Source organism: Benincasa hispida, chromosome 9 (genome assembly GCF_009727055.1).
Source record: "Benincasa hispida cultivar B227 chromosome 9, ASM972705v1, whole genome shotgun sequence".
In the NCBI taxonomy this organism is placed as follows: Eukaryota; Viridiplantae; Streptophyta; class Magnoliopsida; order Cucurbitales; family Cucurbitaceae; genus Benincasa; species Benincasa hispida.
The window spans coordinates 79,300,772-79,326,073 of record NC_052357.1 but is presented as its reverse complement, the minus strand read 5'-3'; the positions used below and the strand labels follow the sequence as shown (position 1 = coordinate 79,326,073).

At 30.4% G+C, this 25,302-nt stretch overlaps 2 protein-coding genes across 5 annotated transcripts; both read left to right on the top strand.

Moving 5' to 3' along the window:
• The first annotated feature begins 13,161 nt into the window (after positions 1–13,161).
• LOC120086358 (serine/threonine-protein kinase RIPK) lies at positions 13,162–15,953 on the top strand. Its single transcript, XM_039042974.1, has 5 exons — positions 13,162–13,659; positions 14,180–14,315; positions 14,459–14,595; positions 14,765–14,891; positions 15,245–15,953. Exons 1-5 carry the CDS (start codon positions 13,255–13,257, stop codon positions 15,700–15,702), a joined length of 1,263 nt encoding a protein of 420 aa, XP_038898902.1. The 5' UTR covers positions 13,162–13,254; the 3' UTR covers positions 15,703–15,953.
• Positions 15,954–18,338: 2,385 nt separating this feature from the next.
• LOC120085605 (G-protein coupled receptor 1) lies at positions 18,339–25,204 on the top strand. Of its 4 annotated transcripts, XR_005483998.1 has the most exons (10): positions 18,341–18,699; positions 19,544–19,575; positions 19,662–19,831; positions 20,052–20,146; positions 20,581–20,682; positions 20,768–20,824; positions 21,225–21,368; positions 21,652–21,722; positions 22,425–22,645; positions 22,740–23,132. XR_005483998.1 is itself a non-coding variant. In XM_039041670.1 (9 exons), the coding sequence occupies exons 1-9, from the start codon at positions 18,520–18,522 to the stop codon at positions 22,262–22,264; spliced, it is 978 nt and encodes a 325-aa protein (XP_038897598.1). In that variant the 5' UTR covers positions 18,339–18,519; the 3' UTR covers positions 22,265–25,204. The 4 variants fall into 4 exon arrangements, 3 of the variants coding, with proteins under 3 accessions (XP_038897598.1, XP_038897599.1, XP_038897600.1); XM_039041670.1 differs by having other exon boundaries at positions 18,339–18,699; positions 22,138–25,204; XM_039041671.1 differs by having other exon boundaries at positions 22,425–23,132.
• Positions 25,205–25,302: the final 98 nt, after the last annotated feature.

Below are 25,302 nucleotides of genomic sequence, written 5' to 3'. Positions count from 1 at the left end.
TACTGGAAATCAGTACTTACTTATATATTTTCAATCCTACTTAAATTATATATAGATACCCCAATATTTTGAGATTGGTTTTAATTAATTTTAATAGTAAAATGACAAAATTCAAGGCCACATTTGATAATAAAAACTATTTCAATTATATAGAAGATTAAAATTGTCGCTACCATTTATTTCAATAAAACAAAGAATTGTTAACATTATTTATCAAATTAATTTTTGCACAACAAATACCGATGTTACATCAATTTATACATAAATGATGTCATAAATAATATCATGGTATGCTTTCTCATTTTAACACATCATTAATCGTGTGATAATTTCCCCTCATAATTATAACTAATAGAAAAATCCTTAAGAGTATTTTTGTGATATTTTTAAATTTTAAAATTAAAATGAAAAAAAAAAGTCCAGAAACATATCTAAATAATTGAAACCTATTTTTATTAAAATAATTCTCTCAAAAATCAATTCAAACTCATGTTCTTTTAGTCCAATCTCAAACTCGATTTGTCTTACATTAAAAATATTATATAAAACTGTTAAGATTTAAACATTTTCCCTCTAATTTGTCTCTTACTCTCTAAATTCTCTCTGTCTATGAACTATTAATGGAAAAAAAAAAAAAAAAAAAAAAAAAAAAAAGGATCGTACTGAAATATGGAAACAAAAGATTATAATAAATTAAAAATATAAAAATAAAGAAGCTAAAAAAAAACGGCCAAACACACAGAGGGAGATCTTAGATTCCATGGTCGTGCAATGCAGTTAACGGTATTTCGGAAAATCCGACAAAGAAAACCGGATAGGGTTTTCATTTTTTTTGTCCAAACTAAAAGAGACATTATTTAAAATCATGCCAATTTTTTGTTTATTTAATTTTAAATTGCTACTACGGTGTCGTTTACTTCTTTATCGCGCATAAAATAATTCGAGTGATAGAATTTTAGTTAATAATTTTTTATTATGTTTAGAAGGGGACCAAACCCAAAAGCCTTTCCCATCTGTTTGGTAATTGTTCGGTAACCGTCGGCTTTTTTGTCTCCTAAACGACAGAATCCCGGAGGCGGCACGCTACGCCACCTTGTCAAGGCGGCTCTCGCCGGCCTGTGGTCGGTTGACTTCGAAAAAGTACATCGTATTTGAACCTCACTTTCTCAACCGTCGATGGCCAATGAACTAATATATTCTCATATTTATTGTTGTTGTTATTATTATTATTATTTTGTTTAAATCGTGTCCATTTTAGTTTCAACTAAAAATATAATAATAATTAGTTTTGTGGTTGTTATTAGAGCATGGAATCATTTTATAATACACGTCTTGATTGATTTAGTTAATGAGTATTTTTGTAGGAGAGTTTTAGCAAATAAATTATAATAGTTTTATTTTATTAAGTAATTTTAAAATAATTAAAAGTGTGTTTAATTATATTAAGAAATGTTGGAGAGAATAAAGGTTGTTATATATCATATTTAAGAGGAAAATAAATTAGATACGTGTGTTCATATGCAAGTTTACTCCAACCATTAATATTTATTTGTCACTCAATTAGAGAAGTAACTCATCTATAAAATGGTGTTTCTTTTGGGTTTACTATTATTGATCGGATCAAAATCTCTTCTTATTGGACAACTAACACTCATGTACATTCTAATTTATATATGATCCAATCAACACTCATGTACATTCTATTTTTTTCCTTCGTCAAATAATTAATGGCGATAAAAATTAAAATATAGAACGTTAAAGACAAGTGAAATAGTTATATTCATTCTTTTTAAAATAAATTATTTAAAAATAATAATAATGAAGATCCATACCTTGACTAAGGTACTTAAGCGTGTTAACCTTACGTAATGCGCTAAAGAACTCGTAAAATATTGTACGTAATTAACGTGTGAATTTAAGTAGTGTAAACAGGTTAAAAACACACTACTTTGAAAAGAAACATATTTATCACACCTGTTTACTCTCTTTTGTTCTCGCCTTTGAAAAATATTAAATCCAACCATAAACAAACATTCTTTTTATTTAATTTGTTTTCATCGAATGTTTAAATGATTCCCGATGAAATTTTGACTTTAGGTCTTTTTTCCAAATATTACTTATATTTTCTTTCACAAAAATTATTTTAAATGATAAACTGTTAAAAATATTTAGCATAATAGTGAGATATCACAATCTATCTGCAATAAATTGCAATAGACACAGACGATAATCTATCATGATATATCACAATAGATAGTGAATTTTGCTATATTTGTAAACATTTTTGTTCATTTTCCTATATTTGAGAACAACTTGTACGACCATGTGTATTCTAAAAAGTTAAGATTGTACTCCTTTTTTTTTCATGTTTTAGAACAAAATAAAAATTTTAAATATCAACTAGAACTATTGAATTTTTCATGCAATTGAGACCATTTAAAGTAATTAATTCCTTTTTTAAAAAAAAAAAATAGCATAACTTAATTTACATCGAAGATGTACTATCAACTTCGAAGTTGAAGATTCAATTCCCTACCAACATATTATTAAAGAAAAAAATGACTAATTCTTTTACTTTTGAGAACCAAAATATAGTGGGCCGAATTTTCGACCATTAAGAATTATTATTGAAATAAGCTCTTCAACTTATGTTTTAATTTTAGAGAGGACCATTGTTTTTAGATAATAAAATAACACACTAATAATCTTAACCAAAGTCCCTTACAAGTTTATTATTTTGAGACACGTATACGTATAAAAAGTCAACTTAGATTTAATTCATATTTTCTTTAAAATATTTATTATCACTTTTCTAATTCCATATCATTCAAAAACACCTATATTATTTATAAAGATAAGAAAACTTGATACAACAAATTACAATTAGTGAATTGAATTGCACTTTAAAAATACAATAGGAATGAAGAAATGGATATATCATTTAATTTCAAGATGAACTATTCTCTCTATGATACTTTCTACTCAATAAGCAAAACAATAATTCAAAACATCGACCCTAATATTTTTCTTAGACATATTTTATCTCCGAAAAACTTTACTAATCACATCTATAAATATAACAACTTGTTACCCTATTTTAGGTTTAGCACTTTTCAGTAACCATAGTATTTTAATAAATACTATAAACTAAAACTTAGATTTGAATGACCCTCATACTAAAAAAACAAATAGGAACTAAAATTAAAACTAAGATTAAGCCCTAAATCTAGAGAGAGAGAGAGAGAGAGAGAGAGAGAGAGATTGCTGATGTTGGAAGCTATGGGCTGATGTGGTTTGAGAAATACTATGACCAGATATATGTTAATAATATTATTATTTTAACCCTTTAATTAGTCTTTATTATATATAACACCAACTCCCCCCAAAAAAAAAATCTAAAACCACTTAAATTCCTAACTTTGTTTCTAGAATTTCTTGTGCGTTACGCAAGCTAACTTTAATTTTTTCAAAATCTTCCCATTATTCTTCGTTTCATATCTACTCCCATTTTTCATTTAATTCAATTCGACGCGAATATAATTCAATTGAAATATAATGTTATTATTGTCAATATAATGTAATTATTATCAACTTTGTGGCTGGACTCTTTTAACTCATTTACAGAATAAGAAACCAATAAAAAAAATTATATATTATTTAAATGACCTAATTTTACAGTATTAATTTAAGTTCATGAGGTAATTAAAAAATACCCATTTAAATTAACCCCACACACGCACACATATATATCGGACTCCTCAACTTGGTTCCATTAATTTAGGTCAGATATATTAAATTAATTAACAAAGCAGTCACCAATTGATTTAAGAGCATGTTTTGCATAACATGATAGTCTCTTTCCCATGAATTAAATAATAATAATAATAGTAATAAATTCAACCAATTAATATTGTAGATGTAAGCGATGTCGTAATTTTATAGCAAAAATATTGAAGTTTTTAAAAATTAATTAATTAAATTAGTAGAGGGTTAGTTGGAGAGTAGATCAATTTGGTTCACCTTGTAATTTTGACCACTTTCAAACTCTTCCTTGCTTCCAACTCTTCACCATTTTATTTTTAATATATATATATCCTCTAATCGTAATTTTCAAATTGGATTCGTCGTTTTATTTTTTTAATTTAATTTCAACGAACAGAAACTAACCTAATTTAATAAATATGATATAAATCATGTATCGTTTTAAATATTGTCAATTTATTTTTCACTTCGTAATAATGATTGAACTAAAAACACAAATGGAAAAATAAAAAAAACTCCTAACCTCGTAAAGATTTGAATTATTATTTCTATTTAGCATCGGTTGTTAAATTAAATAAACAAATTAATTTCTAATAAAATTAAAGGAAGCAAATTTATGGAGAATTAATCCATATTTGTGTCTGGATGGACCAATGACAAGGGAATATTAAAAAAAAATTATTTTTTATTCTATTTAAATCTAAAGACCAAAAAAAGAGGTGTTTGGATTTGCTCTTGGTTGCATGAAGTTGAACTAATGAGCCTATCACTTTAGTAGTATTCTAATATGTAATATATCTAATGCCAGATAAAATTTAGGTAATTCTTAATTTTAGGTATTAAAGTCTTTTTAGTAACTATTTGATTTTTAATTTTTTTTAAATTAAATTTATATACATTGATTCAATTTATCAATTTTTTTTTTAACTTAAGATCTATTTGAGGTGTTGAGTTGAATTCATATATCTAGAGTTCATATGCTTGTGTTTTGACTTGAGTTCATATATTATCTATCTGATGTAGTTTTTTCTAACATATATATTCTATTTGCTTTGAAGTCTAATAATTAGATATATGTCTAAATATGGTAGACTTGTTAAATATTTTTTAAAGTTTAAATATTCAAATTTGTATCAATTTTACAAACGTCATTGACTATAATGTCAAAAATCTAAATATCGTGTAGATTTTTTTTTTAAAAAAAAAAAAAAAAAAAAAGGTTTAACCCTACTTTTATAATTCTTTAAAAAAAATGGTCTTTTTAAATATAAAAAAATATTTAAAAATAGTTACAATTTATAGCAAAGAGTTCCAAAAGTATATAGCACTTTTAAAACTTTTTGCTATGAAATGTAAATACTTTTAGGATTTTTCTATTTATAAGAATTTTTTCTTAAAAAATTATAATTTTTATAACTAAATGTTAATTTATTAATTTCATATTTAAACTTCGCTTGGGATTGTCATAACTTTTAAAATAATTGTTGGTAGTTGTGCTCCTAGAAAAAATCAGTTGTGGAGAAAAGTAAAAGAGTGTTTGGTAAATTTCAATTTTAATTTAGAAAAGAACTAGTTAAGATATTTGGTAAATTAATACTAAATTAATGTAATTTAGTTATATAATGATTTGNAAACATAAAGAAAAAATAAAATAATTACCAAATAGAACCTTAATAATAACAAAATTAAACCTACGAAATTCCAATCATAATGATTTGAATATATATATATATATATATAATTTGAATTGCAACTATTTTTATTTCACTAAAATAATTTATGAAATAATATTTTAAAAAAATAATAATTGTTATAAAAATTTGAATCAATTAAAATTTAGAATAAATGTAAGAAAATAAATTAAAAAGATTAAAATTTGTTTTGGATAAGGAGATACCAAATTTTTAGGAAAGCTAAAATTTAAAAATTCAGACAAATAACTTTTCACGTCAAAATAATTTTAAAAATGATTCTGACTATAGAAATAAATAAATTATTTGATCAAACGGTCTATATGATTAAGATTCTCCTTAGCTTTTTAAAATTCTAAAAATGGGGGGGGGGGAGAAGTCCAACCCTCTCTAGGAAGCCCCCGCCCGAATACTTCGTGAGAAAGGAGGTGTTTGGATTCGGAGATTAGAAGGGACAAATCACAATCACATTTAAACCGCTGAATTTATTTTAAAGAAAAGGTTGAATTATTATTAAACATAAAAGCCAAACACTGTCTTGTACAGTTGTCCTTTTATTTATTCATTTTGAAAACAAAAACAAAACTCACAAATTTAATAGAGAAAATTACTTTTTTATCATTAAATTTTGTATCTACGGTTTGTTTCATTTATAAGTTTCAAAATATTACAATTTTATTCCTAAATTTTGAGTTTAAATTTCAATTTATCTCCAGATTTTAAAATATTACCTTCTTTACTATTGAACTTTAATTTTTTTTTATTTGAGTGTTTGTTTCAAGGGTTAGGATTAGATGAGTTAGATATTCTAAACACTACTCTTGTTTGGGGACATGGATTTAGGAAGACCATCCTTTTTTCCATGCCATTATTCAAACATATGAGTTATCCATTTTTTTTCTAATTTTATTTAGGAAGAATGTCGACCAACCTTAGGACGCCACCTCCTATGACCGTCGTTGGCCAACTCCAACCGCTACCTCGTGCGACCGCCGGCCAACTTCGATCGCTACTTTGGTGACCATCGTCGGTCAACCTCTTGAAGGAAATCGAACACGAGGATTTCCATGAGCAGCGAAATAGATCATTACAAATTACAATCATGCATGAACATTACAAATTACAGTAGTAAACAACATAAATGGTTATGCAATCAATACATAAATTACACCATAAAAGTACAAATAAACAAGAAGAATGCTATGAACATATGTTGACTCATCTATGCGCTCCTTGCTCACGAACGCTCGAACACAGCAACTTCGAACGCTCAAACAACACGACCGCTCCGCAGCACGAACACCACGTACTCGTCCTCTGCGATCGCCTCGGTCACGAACATTCCAACAACACAAACGGCCTCCACAGAACCTCAACGGTGTCGAGTTGAGTATGACACCACCAAAAATGCTACTTTGGTATTCTCGGTGTGATAATCTAGAGGATGGGCTCTGTGTGGACTTTGAATGAGACAGACGAAGGAGGAAACAATAATTGTGTACATGATTGGGCAAGTGGGAGAAGACTGGACCTATCATATAGGTCGATGCCCAATTGTTTAGCAAAAGCTAAGCCATCATCTAGCAAAAGCAAAGCGATCGTTTAACTGTGTGTCTGTCGTTTACAAAACACTACACGATCGTTTACTAAAACAAGCTGTCGCTTAGTAAATTCGTATTTACTTGACAAGTTCCGTGATATTCTTTTTCCGAGAGAGAAATCTCAAAACAAAATTTGACAAAAACTTTCTAAAATTGGAAAACAATTTCCCTTTTATCTCACGATTACCATGAACCACCAACAACCTCAAACTCAATTGGTTGTTAGAGAAAAAGATTTAATTATCCAGTAATTAATATTATTGTAAATATAAATAATAATCAACTTATCATACTATATTTATAACCTATAGTTTTAATATTTCATCTCATGAAACATATAAACCATAGTTCTTTTTCTATTCCATGGTACATAATGTAAATCACATTTACATCAATCCTCCACTAGATGTATCTCATACATCAATCTGATTATATCATATATAACTGAATTACCTCTTGTTAATTTGAACATTTCAAATCAACACCAAGAACTGATCTTCAACTGAATCCATTGAGCTACGAAGGGGACCTTATGAACCTGTAGCTCGAAGCTCAGACGGTATGTGAATAACTGATTAAACTCTTTAGTCACGGGATCCACCATCCGTTAACTGTCAAGCACTCCACTAAAGACCGACAGCCGAACTCTCCTTACCACAGATATATTATGTGTTCATCTTAACCAATCAAAAGTGCGACAACCCTTCACAGATCGCTCGTAAGTACAGCTGGGCCAATAACCGTTATGCCTTACATCTAACTCCTTAAGTACCACTGATCCCTCTAATGAACATAAGTTATAGTCCTACTATGATGGAATCATCTCTTCCAAAGAGAAACTATGACCACTATGTTCAAGCCCCGGAATCGGCCCTTAAGGGAGCAATCTCTCTACTTATCCCTGCTTTAGGAAAGGAGTGAATTTTATATTGTGGATTGAGTTCTCAGCTCCCAGATCAGACAAGTCCCTAAAAAGGTAGGCATGTTGAGTTGGCAATCTGGCCACTCTCATCCATACTAATCAAATGGCCGCCCTCAAAGGCAAGAGTTTCCAAAACACTCATGATTGAGGTCGTGTCGTTTATGGTCGTTTAGGCGAGATGTAAGTCTCTAGTATCAATGGCGTTATATACAAAGTCTAGTCATCTCGTGGTCTAGGTCTTATACAAACTCTTTGATAGGACACCCCCGCTCGCACGTCTCCACATGAATGGTCAGGATCTACCATCTGTAGTAGTTTACAACACTTGTAAACCTCTACAAAGCGGGTCGTATTCGTAGTGTCACCAGAATCAGGTATCCCACCTTAATCCTTATGCTACAAACCTATTTAGGTTATCACTTAAGACATGATCCACTTGTATATTACATATACATGCTCAAGTTCACATAAAATAACCAATGAGCTTTGTTTATTGGACATGAGTAAATGTTATAATTAAATAAAAATTATTTTATTCATCAAACAATGTATATCTTTACAAAATAATGAGACTCCGGGAGAATCATGACACCAATCCCAACACATCTAGCCACCACCTCGATGACCGTTATTGACCAATCTTCAGTTCCCCCCCCCCCCCATCGCCAACTCCAACCACGCATCAACAACCTCTGGCAACCCCTTCCCCCTGCACTGGCATTTTAGCCACCAACTCCGACTACTACCTCTGGCGACCGCCACCATCCAAACTTGAAAAACATTAATAAAAACACTCTTAGTAGGTAACAAACCATACAAATTTGTATATAGAGACACTTTTAAGGAAGAATTGCAATATATGTGTGTGTTTTTTTTTTTATTTTGATGAGTTTTCATAGAAAATGTTTAAATAAAATGAATTTTTGAAAGATATATATTTTTTAAATCATTCCAAATACACTACTATACTGCAATTGTGTATGTATATTTATTTAGGTTATATGTGTAGAAGTCCTAGTTTAATTTTTAATTATATTTTTATTTTTTTTCCATTGGTCATTTTAACTAACTCGAAGACTTAAAATCATTTTCTAAACATAAAGATTTAAAATGTTTAAAACAACTTGGCGACCAAATAAAAACTAAAATTCAAAATTTATAATTTTTTATTCCTCAAACATAATTTGATAATATATATATAAATTTTCAATAATTTAGTTTGGTATTAAAATATTAGTTTGATTCAATTTTAAATTAGCTTATTATGGTGAAAAAATGATCATTTTCAAATTAGTTAAAGCGACAAAAGGCTATAAAATTTTATTTCAAAATCTAGTAAAATTAAAATATCAAATTATTAAAACAATAGATTAAATAAAATTATAATTTTAGTCAAAATCTTTATTTCAAATTTTTTTAAAAAAATCTTCTAAAGTGGTTTAAACTTAACTATATTAAAACAATCAAGATAACAAATTTAAACTAATATAAAATCTAACAAGTGATTAAATATAATAAAATATTTCACAAACTAAATATTTATAAATTTGCACTCTATTCCCAGGCTACTTAAGCCTACACTCCAAACACGGTTTTCTTAAATTCAGACTTCAAACCCTACGGTCTAAATATAGTTTTATTAAACCCATGCTATCTAAACCTCCCAATTTAATCCTCTAAATTTAACATTTTTAGGCTTAAGATTCCAAACCTGCATACCAAATACTCCCTTAATTTTTAAGTGTCGATTTTTTACTAAATATTCCACAAGCAACTAGAGTTAATTTCTATTAAATATTTTAGAATATTTAAATTAGTTTTCACTATCTTCTTTTATCATTATTGTACTTAATTAAAACAAATCACATCATCATTATGGAAAATTAATTAACTAAATAGTTAACGCAGTCGAAGACTGAAATGATGATTAATCAAAAGTGAAAAGAAAAGGTAAAATATTGAAACTCGTCTATTAAATAAAAATTAAACTCAAAATTAAAGAGAAAAAATATAATAATATAATGGTTTAAACTCAAATTTTAAATAAAAAAATAAAAAATTTATTTTAAATGATAAAATTGATAAAAATATTTTTAAACATAAAATATCATTGTCTATTAATGACTTACGCTGATAGAATACTATATTTATCACTCATCTATATGATACTATATTTATAAATATTTTTTTTATTTTAATATATTTAAAAACAATTCTAAAATAAGACCATCAATAAAAACGAGACACTCCAAATATATATATATTCCAGTTTATTAAAAAAAAAAAAACATTTCATGCTTATCGATTATCCCGATCCCAACCCTACCGACCCCTGAATACCCAACTTGTATCATATTAATTATACACATAATTTCATGCACTTTTTATTCATAAATAATAAATAATTTGCAACGTGTATGCCACGTAATTTCTTATCGCGTCACGCATTTAAATTAAACAAATGACACGTATACACAACAATACAATTCTACTTGTGTTACTGATAATTAATGTCTATACCATACTACGGATACTAATTTATTTCAACCGCTGATAACACTATATCCCAAAATCTCTTATAAGCCGTTCTTCTTATGGTTTTTATAAATATGGATTTATAATGTTTTATGTTTTAATTTTATTTTTAATTCGCCACAGAGGTTGGATCAAATTTTCAACCTGAAGGGAGAGACTACACTTCATTAATTTACTACTGAATTAAGGTTATTTTTAACGTTAACTTATAAAATAATGAAATTAGAAAATATATCATAATTATATAGTGTGTGAATCTATGTGATTTAGTATAGTATTTTTTTTATGACATAAATGGTAAGTTTATGAGCAATTGTTTTAAATTATAAAAATGATTTAAATATTTTTAAATATAACAAAATATAACTATTGTCTATTAGAGATAAGTATTGATAGAGTATCAATGATAGGAACTGAGAAATGTTGATTAAGTTGACTCATCTTTTTATATTGAAGATGATTCTAAATTTATTTAGATCGTGTGATGTAGAATTGATGTAATAAGTAAAAATAACAACAAACGCGTAAGTTGAAATGAGCAAAAATATATCATTTCGATAGAACGACTTTATAATCTCGAATCATAACTAAAGTCTAGTTAATTTCTTGTCAAACATGCCTAACTATTGGCGTTATATTGTAAAGAATTTGTATGAATATTGTTATTACGTTATTTAGATGACGGACATATGCCGATGTGGAATGAGTAATACTGTTTTCAACGTGAATGAAAATAATAACAATACGAAAAGGAAAAACTATTGAATTATAAAATAACCATCATCGTTGATAAAAGGAAAATGTTGTAGGTATAAAAATAATAAAGAAAATCATTACGTAAAAAATATTTATTATCTAGATAGGGAAAGAAAACTTTAAAAAATAATTAAATACAAAAACTTCAGCTTTCTTTAGGTTAGGTGTTTCAATTATAAATGTAATTTAATTATTATTACTTTTTAATTAATCAATTTCTTTCCCTCCTCCAAGTAGATTGCAAAACAATTCTAAATAGAAAAGAATTTGGATTGTATTTAGGTGTTCTCTGGCTGCAGTTATCTTGGTCCAGTTCAAATAATTGTCAAACAAAATTATGACACATGATAAATATTTTTTTTAATTAACTATTTTTTTTTTTTTGTGTGTAAAAAGAGGATGCACATAGTTAGGTTGCACCCAATCATTAAAAAAGGAAATATTAATTTTTTAATTTTTTTTTGTGTGTATAAAAAGAAGATGCACATGGTTAGATGCAGTTTAGGTTACACCTAATCATCACCCTTCTAAATATATTATGAGTTCGAGGAATTCTATGTCATCAATCCAACATATATCAATAGTAAGTTGTAACTTTTTAATTATTTTAAGGATAAACAACATAAAAAGACAATATCTCAAACAAACTTAGAAGATTACATCTCGAGCCAAAATAAATGTAAACCACTCGAGATATGGAGTCAAGTATCCTAAACTCTTAATCTTTCAAGCTTTGCACGTCACACGATGTAGTAGCTCATTTTAAATATGACAAAAATGAGAGAAAACAATAACTTTCAGATTTCCACCTCTCAAATCTCAAATATTTTGGTTGATTATGATTATTTGAAGGTAATCAAATTATTAAGACTAACTACGTTGTTATAAAATATAAATTATTATTTTAAAAGTTGTTGATTTAATTTATTATATCAATGTAAATGCAATTATTATCAAAACTTTGACTTAGACCTCTACTGAACTACACCATTTTTTGGGTAATTGAAGCTAGATTAAGGCAGAGCAAACCTTTAATAAAAAAGTTGCCAATAATTTTAAACAGGAAGTTCTTTCTTGTTTATCTTTTGAATAAAAATAAAACAGAAAATCAGTTTCTATTTTTACTTGAAACTTGTAGTGTCAGGAAAAAGTCTACTCTCACCCAATCCCCAAACATCATATTCCCAATTATTTCTAATTCTTTTAAAAAATAATTATAAAAAAAAGGTAAAGCTTTCTAATCGAGTATAAACGCATTAATGAAAATAGGAAGGAAGAATTTTTGTTTGTTTTATTTTCATTTCATCTCTAAATTTTAAAGGATTATAATTTTATTCTTAATTTCGGAGTTAAATTTTAATTTGATTCCTAAATTTCAAAATCTTATATTTACTTTTAAATTTTAAATTTTGTTTCGATTTAATCTATACGACTTTAAAACTCACACTTCAACTTAATTTTACTTAATACTCACTCGTAGATATTGTATTAATATTTATTAATCAATTTTACTATTTTCACATTTTTTAAATTAAATAACTGAAAATAATGTCAAATACCAAAATGAACATTTATAAAAAAGTTAAAAGTAAAAATGTAAAATATTGAAATTAAGGAACACTGAATTCAATACTAAATGAGAAATATATACTAAATTTATATTCTGAAAGTTATAGATCAAATTTAAATTAAGCTCAAAATTGTGTGTTTATTTTATTGTGAGAAAATATTGGTTCCTCTCTCAAATCAAATTCAACGTGAAGGAAAATAGCAAGCTGTTTCCCGTTTCAAAATTCCAATAATTTATTAGACTAAGATTTCTAATAATCTCACAAAACTGGGTCCACAACGAAGCCACGCGGCAAACCCCATTGCTATAAATACCACTCTTCCTCTGCAGTAGGTGAGTGAAAAAGAAAATACCTAAAAAATAATTACATTTTTCAATTTTAATTTCCAAAAGAAAATCCAGAATTCAGATGCAATTATGGGTATGAAGAGGAAGATGACGTGGAAATCGATGATCATTCCGAGTTGTTACACTGCGTCGCACCGCCGTCTATCGGAGTCCGAGGACGACGAGCGGCGGCGATTTTCGAAAAAAGGTTCATCGCAGCGGCTGTCGCTATCGGACGCCAGTAATCCGAGTTCGCCGTTGTCGATCGACGACTTGTCGAATTCCCTCGTCGGACCGAAGCTTCATATTTTTTCATTCGCGGACCTTCGAACCATCACTCACAATTTCGCTTCCTCCAATTTGCTTGGTGAAGGCGGGTTCGGTCCGGTTTACAAAGGGTTCATCGACGATAAAATTAAACCGGGCTTGGAAGCTCAGCCGGTCGCCGTTAAATTGCTCGACCTCGATGGATCTCAAGGCCATAAAGAATGGCTGGTAGGTTGCCTTCAGTTTACAAGTTTTTTAAAAAATTACTTATTTGCCCTTACATTATTTTCAATTCGGTCCTTCACAAATTTTAAAGTTTTTAAGTCGGAAAACTTTGGCGAGGCATTGAAAAAAAAAAAAAAAAACCCTTTAGTTTTTGTTTTATTTTTATTTTTATTTATGAAGTCGTGTTTTTTTTTTTTTAAATAAAAAAACAAATTGTACATTTTCTTTTACGAAAAAAAAAATAGAAGGATTAAAAAAAGATTTACCGCGTGATAAATGATGTAGAAAAGTATTTTGTTTTATTGCAATTTACATCAATTTTTTTTTTTTTTAAAGAATATCGGTTTGACTTTTGCAATTTATTGAGAATAGTTTTTTAAAACCAAATTGATTGAAAGTTTTAAACTTATTCAGCAAATTTGAAATATATATATATATAATACTAATATATATATATTATGGGTTTTGCATGAGATGATATTAATTTTGGTGTTGTTGTTTTTTTGTGCATTTATTATTATAGGCAGAGATTATAATTTTGGGGCAAATGAGGCATCAAAATTTGGTGAAACTAATCGGTTACTGTTGGGAAGAAGAATATAGACTTTTGGTTTATGAGTATATGGCTAGAGGCAGTTTAGAAAACCAGCTATTCAGAAGTAAGGGCCTTTTTATTTATTTATTTATTTATTTCGTCTTTTATTTCCAACAATAATTCTCATTTTTTACGTCAGCAAAAAATGGGATTAAATTAATTAATTATTATCATTAACTAATAAAATATAGTTTGGAATAATTGTAGAGTATTCAGCTGCTCTGCCTTGGTCAACGAGGATGAAAATTGCTTTAGAAGCAGCCAAAGGCCTTCAATTCCTTCACGAAGCCGACCCACCCGTTATATTTAGAGATTTCAAAACTTCTAATATTCTCTTGGATTCTGTAAGTTATCTTGATCTAAATTTTATATTTTCTGAAAGCTAGAACAGTATTTTTTTAAAATAATAATTATAAAAATTTAGGGACTAAAAATATAATTTAATATTTGATTTGTTTCAGAATTAAATGTAATGTTTCTAAAGTACTGACTCTTTGTAATGGGTTTATTTAGGATTATACAACAAAACTTTCCGATCTTGGATTGGCTAAAGACGGTGGTGTCGATTGTGAAGACCAACCTGACATGTCTTGCATTATGGGAACTCAAGGCTATGCTGCTCCTGAATATGTCAAATTTGGTAAGCGAACTAAAGTTTTAATTTAGCGTATGTTTAGATTGACTTTAAAAAAATTGTTTTTATTTAAATTTTTTGTCAAAAAATATTTAAAATACTTTTGAAATTTTCAAATATTTTATTTTTTTTTAATTAAATACTCAAAAAGTTAAATGAAATATACCTTAATCTCTATAATTTTATACAATTAGTTTAATTAAGCTTACAAAATTAATTATAGAGTTGAAAGTGAACTTTGCTGCATGAAATCATACCATTGAAATTCCTAATCTAATAAGGACCATTATTTTAATTAATTAATTAATTATTATTATTATTATTTGGTGGCACCTAACGCAATTGAACCACTTTTGCAGGCCATTTGACGACGATGAGTGACGTGTACAGCTACGGCGTCGTTTTACTAGAGCTGCTGACGGGGAAGCCATCAATGGACCGAAAGACCGGCGAGTTTCTAGTGGATTGGGCCAAGCCACTTTTAAAGGACTCGAAACGGCTCTGCCGGATCATGGACCCAAGGCTCGAGGGCCTGTACTCAGTCGATGGCGCACGCAAGGCCGCTGCCTTAACCCACAAATGCTTGAGCCGCAACCCTAAGCGGCGGCCGCCGGTAACGGAAGTCGTTAATGTGTTGAAGTCCCTGCAAGACTTCAACGACGTGTTCACGGCGCCGTTTGTTTACGTGGTGGAGGACTGCTGTGGGGAAGAGGAGAAGAATGGGAGAAACGACAGAGTTATTGAAGGCAGTGGGCTTGGGCTTGGTGGCTTGGGTCTGGGCCTGAATTGGAAAAATTGGAGGCCCATCTCTGTATGATATTTTAGATTTGAGAAGAAATGAATTGGGATCAAACAAATCCCTGTAAATTTTAGTTTTATTTCTTTTTAATTATTATTATTTTAAATGAACCCTTCTTACCAACCTTGGTAGAAAATGTGAGGTGATGGTAGAAGGTTTTTGAGAGAGATATGGAATACCTGTAGATAAAAGTAGTGTTGTATGCAGGTGTAAACGGGTGAATTCAAATAGTTAAATTGATGGGGAAATATAAAGTTAAAAGTTTTATACGTTTTTGTATAAATATAATCAACAATTGTACATCATATTGAATCTACTACACATATAATTTAATTCGTTAAATAAGGGATCGAAAATTCAAATGCCCACCTCTATACATTGATGAACTAATAGTATTAATCATCTAAATCCACTCCATACTTGTTGCATTTGTTTCACTTATGGAAGTAAAATCGCGAATTTAACTATTAAAATGTTTGTTTAACTAGTTAGTTGTTAAGAAACACAAATATAGATATGTGTGTGAAGCGGGGTCGAGGGCAAGCTGAGACGTTATCAATAGCGAAGACCCAACTGAAACTCGTTGAAGAATGAAGACGAAGGAAAGAGGAAAATTCATTGAAGAAAGGAGGAATACTTGTTGGAAAGAAGAGAGAGGCTTGTCTAGGAGGAATAATGGTTTTAGGATTTGTGTTGCCTACAAGTAGTTGAAGAGGAAGATAGGAAGAAGAAGATATGAATATGAATCTTGAGGGAATGATATAACTTTTAATTTTCTGGATCATTTTTAGTTTTAGTTGTTATTATTATTATTTTAGTTATTTTTCTTCTGGATTGAAGCTAAATGTAATTCCAATTATAATAATAATGAAAAAGATGAGAAGTGAATCAGTGGACTATTGGGCCGTTGGGCTTAGAGTTTAGCCCAAGATGTCAATTTTTTATCCTATATATGGAAAGGGATATGTGCATCCGATTTTTTTTTTAAAAAAAATATTCCATTTCACGTATATATTTGTCACATAACTGAATATAGATACATATTCAATTCTCTAGCCCTTTTGAAAAATATGTGCTTTATAGGTTAGTTTTAGTTTATTATAATTGATTTTAATATTTTAATCAATATATCTTTTAAATTTTGGTTTAAAACGCACACACATATATTTTTGTTGTTATAATAATGTCAAACATATGGGTGATCATTGGCTGGTCGGGGTCGGTTTTCGATCAGATCGATGTCGAACTGACTAGAATCGGTTTATAATCTGACCAAATCGGTCCCGACCGTCGACTGGGTATAAACACGACCAGTCGGTTTGGTCGGTTTTTCATTTTCCATTTTTAAAAAATTATATTTATTTATTAAGATTGTTAGAAAAATTGCTATATTTAATAGTTAGTACTAGTAGTATTTGCTATTCGGTAAAAGTTATATTTAGTTATAAATCATTATCGTTATAAATAGCAAATTTTTAATACAAATAAAAAATCAACTATTTGTTAACTTCCTTATCAATCATGTTTAGTTTTCTCTCTTAATTTGTGATCATCCCCAATAAAAATGTGACTAAATCTTGACATACACATATACCGCCTTCACATACTTTGATAACTCAAAATTAATCTCAGCAAGATTGTTAAGTTCATGCACACTAAGTATGACTTGGACAATTATTTTAAAAAATTAATTTTTATTTTTGTTTTCAAAGTACAATTTGAAAATTCTAGTTGAATGACTTGTACAAGATTATGGCACTGGCCACTATGTACATTACAATCACTACCTACACATCTATAATTTTACATATAATGGGGAAGCATTGAAACATGGGCAACAAGTTCAGATATCTACTCGAATAATGGGAAAGCATTGAAAAATTCTTATATACAAATAGGCAGAGAAACAATAACATATCTAATTTTAAAAAAATATATAGTTTTCACAAATTTACATATAAATAACATTTTTTTAAAAAAATTATTACTTGAATGTAGAAATCAGATACACTGTGCAGTGTGAGAACGAAGATCGACTGGAAGGAAGAACGAAGAAGATCGGCGGCGACTGGAACAGATTTGTAGGGCTGGCGTTGGAATCGAAGAAAAACGAAGAAGAAAGAAGATCGACGATGGCTGGAACGAAGAAGATGGTTGGCTCGGCCGGCGGCTGGAACGAATAAGAACGAGGAAGCCTACTTAGTCGAAGTCGACAACTTAGGCTGGAATGGAAGATCGAAGAGGAAGAAGAAAAACAAACCTTAACCATTTTTATTTTTTAAAATGGCATTTTATGATTTTTTAAAAAAAAACAATAAATTGATCGGGTCGGGTCTAATAACTCGCCCCAACTGCCGCTGGAATTAGTTTGAAAAATCGAAAATTGACATCGATCGCTTTTATCTAATTTTCAACTATCTAACTCCATTTTGACCGATTTGGATCCATCATGTCAGTTTTTCAGCTTAACATGCTCACCCCTAGTCAAACATTTAAATGTGTTTGACATTTTGATTAAAAAAACAAATTAAATGTATTTAAATTTTGGGTAACGATAGGAATTGAGAACTGGAATAGGACATGAGATGATATAATATGACCGATCTGAACCGGACACTGAACCGCATATTCCGGTTGATAAAAACGTGGAAACCAACTCGACGGACATGAATGAGATCGAGGAACACTGGAGCAACAATTTTCTGTATGTTGGGGCGATTAGGAAACGGTATATCTACAAACCGGCAAAAACGCAACAGTTCAGATTCGAGAACTAATTCTTCGTCAGTGATTCTCCCGGGAGATTGAAATCGAGCAGTGCCGACCCCGGAAAAAATGACGCCCGTTGTGCGAGTTGCCGGGAGTATTCTCGGCCGCGATCGACTTCTCACGGCGGTTATCGCCGGAGCCTCCAGCCTTTCGTTCGTGGGATCGGGATTCATAGTGCTCTGTTACGTCCTCTTCAAAGAACTTCGCAAGTTCTCCTACAAGCTCGTCTTCTATCTTGCCCTATCCGTGCGCATCTTCTTCTTCTCTACTTTATATTATTATTTCAGATCTACTTATCTTCGTCTCCTCCTTTCGTTTGCGAGATTCAGTGTTTTTTATTATAATTATTTGATTTCGACAATTGACATTGAAGATTAAGCTACACCGAATCTTCAATTGAACTTGACTAAAATTAATGTGAGATTCGAATAATGAAGCGCGGATTTCGTAGCATTGTTACTTAGTGTTCATATGCGAAGAGTTGGAAATTTAGAATTCTTGTTATTGTTTCTACCTTGCTGTAACTTTTCAATTTTGATTACGATCTCTTCTTGGAGGGTCTTTCGTAACTGCTAGGGTTTTTTGGCGAAGATCACTTTACCAAATTCGATTTTGTTTTTAGTTTTATCTTCAGTTTTTGGTGCACGGAACGTATTTTGCAGATGGATATTTTAAATTTTGTTTTGCAGCACTAGGCTGAGTAACTTATCGATTTTTGTCTGTTTGCCAGTGATTCATAAATACCCGTGAAACCATGCTAAATTCCGCGAGAATCGCGTGCGCCGAACGAAGTAGATAACGGACAACATTTAGCGTCATGGACAGCTATTGTTCTTAAATTCTCTATGACACATTATATAAGTGAAATTTCACCAGCTACTCTAATAATTTAATAACAAGTACATGTGATGATGACGACCACGGCTCCGGTTGATTTTCTCTTCCTGCGAACTGAAATGATCAAATTTGCTATTAGAAATAGAACTATACGGAAAATGCAGTTTCTGGAGTCAGAGGCTTCCTCTGATTTTCAGCTAATATGTTTAGCTGTAAAATGCTTGCTTACTAATCGTAATTTATTGGGATGCAGGATATGCTTTGCAGTTTCTTCACTATGATTGGGTAGGAATTCCTGGTGTCATCTTCACAAAATGGATTCACTTGGTAGTTCCTGAACTTGTTACTGATGAGTATTGTTCTCAATCTAGGGATCCGGCAACTGGATTTTACTGTTATACTCAGGGCTATAGCACTCATTTCTTTTGTGTGGCATCGTTCTTGTGGACCACAACGATTGCATTCACCCTTCACCGTACAGTTGTTAGACACAAAACCGACGTTGAAGATTTGGAGGCTATGTTTCACTTGTATGTATGGGGTATGAATTCAGCTGTTACATTTGTGGCATCTCATATATCTTTGGGTTTCTACTTTTTTTCTTTAAAATGTCGATATTGGTTAACAAAAGCACATTGAATTACCTTTTTTTGTTTCCAAAATTATTATTACTAAGTCTGCAACTAATATTGTTTCATATATGAGCTATTAAACTTATTTGATAATTTCCAATGATAATTTAAATATTTATTTTAATTCAGGGACGTCGTTAGTGTTGACTGTTATACGTTCAATTGGTAATAACCATGGACATTTGGGTACCTGGTGTTGGGCACAGTCAAGTCGTACAGGAAAGGTGGGTAACTTTGAATCATCTCCTTCAAGCATGATTGTGTTTTTAGCTATTACTGGTTACTGGGATGCATGTTTTTTTTTTGGGATGAGACTGCAATTAAAATGTGTATTGCACTGAAAACCCAGGATAATTAGTAAGTTCCATATGGGAACTTGTGAAGTTTTCTTGCATTCTACTTGGGGTTTCCATTTAGAAATGGGTGTTAAACTTAACATGAAATATTACCCAGAAGGAATAAAATTTTCATCTTCATTTTCAATCACTGCCCTGTAGATTTTAACCTGTACGAAAATGTTGTCGCTAGAAATGGGTAAGGAGTGTGATTCGTGTCTCAAAGTAGAAAGGATAAAGACTTTCTTTTTATTATAAATCTTCAACTTTATTTGTGATTGCATTTTCATCCTACTCTTACTCAAGCATGACCTTTCTTGCAGGCTGTTCACTTTATAACATTTTACATGCCACTCTGGGGTGCAATTCTCTACAATGGCTTTACTTACCTTCAAGTGATACGCATGCTTAATAATGCTACCCGTGTATGTTCTCAAATCATTTCTGAAGAATATTACATGCTGTGATCATCTTTGCATTTCATATAACTTCCGGTCGTGGAATTTCTAGATGGCAGTTGGCATCTCAGATAGGGCTTACCAGTCGGATGCAAGAGCAGACATGAAGGTTTGATTTCCAATAATTTCTTTGATATGATTTAGAGAGATCCAGAAGAATAATGATGGCGAAGAGAGAAAAAGAATGTCCTCAGAAATACACTAAATGAAGATTGTTTTATTATTATTTTCCATTAGGGGTAAATGATCTTTTTGTGTTTGGTTCTCTTCACACGAACTTCAAGGACACTTGAAAGAATAAATTAAGAAAACTAGTCTTCAATACTAAATTATAGGCATTTAATGTCTTAACTTGTCATTAGTCCAGAATCCAGAAACACAATTCATTCTGGCATCCATTGCAACAATATATTTTGCATGTATAATTTTATTTTTTAAAGCAATCACATGATGGACTCTGATTAGTTACCTTCAATTCTTGGTCACTTTTTCCTTGTCTCATCTAACAGGCTTTAAACAGATGGGGATATTATCCGCTCATCCTCATAGGGTCATGGGCTTTTGGTACAATCAACCGTATCCATGATTTTATTGAGCCAGGTCATAAAATCTTTTGGCTGTCGGTTCTTGATGTTGGGATGGCTTCTCTAATGGTAACCAACTTTTTCCTTTTGGAAATGGTTGTAAATTGATAGTATGATTATAATGCTCGTTGGGGTTTTTAGTATGTTTCCAGATGTCATTGACCTAATAGAATAGCAAGGTTTTATCATTATTGATTTTATTGATTGTTCCAAAATCCAGTAATGATGGACGCATGATCATAAGCAGCTTAATCACCATTAAGTTGATTAAATTTTCCACAAATTTATGTGATGCAATTAGATTTCTGTTGGTAATATAAACAAACTAGTTGTGATTGGCTATGTGCTGTAGGGCTTGTTCAATTCAATAGCATATGGTTTTAATTCTTCAGTGCGACGGGCAATTTATGAAAGAATAGACCTGTAAGTAAACCTGCTCCTTATATCTTCAAACCTGCTCATCATTTCATTCTTGAATCTTTTCGCATGGACAACCAAATGTATATGCATTTTCTATACTTCATTTGTATTTATCTATCGCTATATATGGTTGTGGTAGTTACGATCATGGAACTCTCCTATGGTATAGGATTGATAATAAGTCCCCTCCCCATTTGCCCTTCAAAAAAAAAAAAAAATGATGTTAATGACTCTTCACTATAAAATTAACGTGCCTGCTATCCTTTAAAGTTGATTTTTCGTAAATGTTGTCTTTCCATCTCGTTTCAGAGATAATGTGACTTTTAGTATAGAAACACAATTGAACTTAGTAAAAGTGTGAGTTGGGGTGAACAAAAAAATGTATGAATTATCACTTTAATACATTAGCAATGGACAGAGATAGAAGCAGAAGTCGTGGTTTTATTAAATATTGTGAAGTTGGCAAAATTCTATTGAGCATCTGGAAGAACTTCATCGTGGGACTACTTTACTGTCACGAGACTTGGGGCTTCAGTGACAGATAAGTTCAAAGAAGTGAATCGAGAAAACTTTGCTTATGCAATTTCCTTAGTCTTGAGTCCCTGATATAATGTTTATTTGTCCAAGGACCAAGCCTCCGTGGTCCATTTGGTCTCAGATAAACATTCTTTTGAGTGATTGCTTGTTTTGGCATATCTTAAGCAGGTTTTGGCCTGAGAAGCTACGAAGATGGCTCCCCAGCAATTCAAGGTTCCGAAACCAACAACAAGAGGGTGAACTGGTTTCCTTGAAAAGTCTGGATCAGCCATAGTAAATTAGTCAACGGACATGCCTCCATCGGCTAGCCTTCCATTACAAGATTTATTTCCTCCATTTTCTTTGGAGGCCATGTATATAGGAGCCCAGCAATTCATTGTCCGTGTAGGGTAACGACCATCCATTCAGTTGATGTGATTATCATGACCTCCTGTTTTCCGCGGGTACTGACTCTTCACTGTTCTCTGATTGATGATATGATAGAGAATTTGGCAGTCTCTCTCAAGTGGTGATCAGGGATGGAAAATCGTGGAATATAAAGCCTTTGGATACTGAATCTGTAGATTGTAGAAAAAGATTGAGCTGCCTAATCAAAATTCCTGTATGAAGCTTTATGCGCCGTTCATTATCACTTTATCATTGCTAAGCGTTCACGCAGCTTTAATATTATATTATTACACATCATAGAATGATGCTCCTCACTTTTTTGCATGTTTCTACTTTAATACGACAGTTTCTTTCTTTCTTTCTTTCTTTTTTATTGCACCAGGTCACTGGTCTATTTGCGCCAAATGCTTTGAAAATTTTGTGTGGTTACGTTTAGTGATGAATATTGTGTTCCAAAACTCTGAGTTGGCAGCTTAATTTTATCTCTTATCATGTACTGTGTTGTTTAATTTAGTGCGTTTCGTTTGTGGCTTCTGAATAATTCCAATTTCCATAAAAAGCACATATCAGTATCACCAATCCCAGATGATTTGCAAGGTTGATAGGTGAGGCCGCCGCAACTGCAGCACATGCTTTGGCCATTCAGTCTGGATAGGATGGTGGTCTCTATCAATGGTGGCGAATGGCGGTTGCTTCCCATTGCAGATAAGGATGAGGTGGAAGCTGCCGTTTCTTTACAGATAAGCCATCTTCACTCTGAAATTAAATTCTCGTCATTGTATGGACACGTCTTAGGAGGGGTTTTGAAATAGCTAAAATCAATTCTCATTATCAAAATCAATCTAATATCACGTAGATTCCTCTTGGTAATAATTTATTTTTCCGTTTTTAAATAACTTGCATCTTTCATTAATACAATGCTTGAATTCATAGTTAAATTTTAAAAATAAAACAAGTTTTTAAAAGCTACTTTTTTTACTTTTCAAATTTTAACTTGTTTTTATAAATAACTGATAAAATGTAGATGACAAGTTTAGAGGTGGAAGTTGTATGTATATGCTAATTTTCAAAAACAAAAAATAGAAAACCAAATGGTTATCAATTGGAACCTTAATTAATTATTCAAAATTAATTTAATATTTAATTTTAATTTAAGTGCCGTTTGTATATCATCAAGATTGGTTTTGATTGGTAAAAAAATATGTTTAAATGATTTTAAATTTTTTTAGAAAAACTGATTTCAACTATTTTAGAATTGAATCTACATTTAAAAAAAATATTATATTGGCAAATCATGTCTTTTGGGGTTTGTTTTGGGTTACAGCCTCCCATAATGATGTTATTTTAAAGAAAGTCACCTGTCTTCATCTATGTTTTCATGTTTTCTTATTAAATTTGATCTAAAATTTATCCATTCGTATTCATTTTACCTTGGAACTTTCAGTTTCATCAAATTGCATTTTAAACTTAGATAAGAATTGTAATATTATTTCTAAATTTTAAAGAATGTTGTAATTTTAACCCTCTATTTAGTTTTTATTTCAAATATCATTAAAAAAAATTCTCTTATATGTTTGATGGATTATAAAACATGTATCCAATATGAAAGTGACGAAACTTTAGAGAAAATGATATTAGAGCTAATTTTTAGTTTAAATTTATGAACTTTGGCAAAGTGATCCGATGGTTAATTTGTACGTTGATCAAATTATTTGTGTGAATTTATTTTATTGAAGTTAACAAGTTAAAGAAGATTTCTATGCGATTTTTTAAAAAAATTATTGGGCATATTAGCTGAAATTGAATCAACTGAAAAATTGCAACACTTGTTTATGTTTAAGGTTTCGTTGGAATTAAAAATTTAGAATCTAAATTGATACAACTTGATAAGTTTGGGTCTAATTGCTAAACGATCTTCCTAAAATTTTAAATTTTAAAAAAACATTAGCTAAACATACCTTTTGTAATAAATTCCTTCAAAAATATCTCGCCAAGGATTCTAGAGTTTTCAATTTTATTATGGGTATTCAACTCTTTTCTTTCCACGTGTTTTTTTTAATCCGCGCCTGGCCGATTAGAGTTAGATGTAACTAATAAAACAGAACAATTCATAACTAAAATTTCATGGTAAGCACGTCAAACAAAATCAACGCCATAAGATATTATGTTTCTTTCTTAAAAAAAAAAATAATCGGACAAGTGATTACGTTTGAAAAATGTTATAAATTGAAATTAACTTTGAAAAGCTATTCAAAATTCACTGTTTTCTTCTTCTTTTTTTTTTTTCCCTGATTGACAAGGTACAAGAGGCCTATATGGAAATTTCGACTGCGTAACAGCTTTAAAATATTCGATTATTGATATTATTGTTGTTGTTGACTTTTGAGTGTAGGTGAAAAAAATTTCAATTGAAATCTTACCTGTAGATGAGAAATTTGAGAGTAGTAGCAGTTGCTATATAGTACGCAAACTTGAGATGACAACTAATGATTGGGGAAAAGAATAATTATGCTGTAAACCAACTCTTTCCACACGTCGCACTACGGAGAGATTTGACACAGGCAAGCACCTAATCATAAATTTATAAAGACACTTTGATGCCTGGGTTTTGCATCCTAGCTGTTTCAACGTCAAATCTAGCTAATGAACCCCGAAGGAA

Coding starts and splice junctions, on each gene's coding strand:
- LOC120086358 (XM_039042974.1), top strand. CDS start 13,255: ATGGGTATGAAGAGGAAGATGACGTGGAAATCGATGATCATTCCGAGT. Junction 13,660..14,179: donor AAGGCCATAAAGAATGGCTG/GTAGGTTGCCTT, acceptor TTATTATTATAG/GCAGAGATTATAATTTTGGG. Junction 14,596..14,764: donor CTAATATTCTCTTGGATTCT/GTAAGTTATCTT, acceptor GGGTTTATTTAG/GATTATACAACAAAACTTTC.
- LOC120085605 (XM_039041670.1), top strand. CDS start 18,520: ATGACGCCCGTTGTGCGAGTTGCCGGGAGTATTCTCGGCCGCGATCGA. Junction 20,147..20,580: donor AGTCAAGTCGTACAGGAAAG/GTGGGTAACTTT, acceptor CCTTTCTTGCAG/GCTGTTCACTTTATAACATT. Junction 20,683..20,767: donor TGCTTAATAATGCTACCCGT/GTATGTTCTCAA, acceptor TGGAATTTCTAG/ATGGCAGTTGGCATCTCAGA.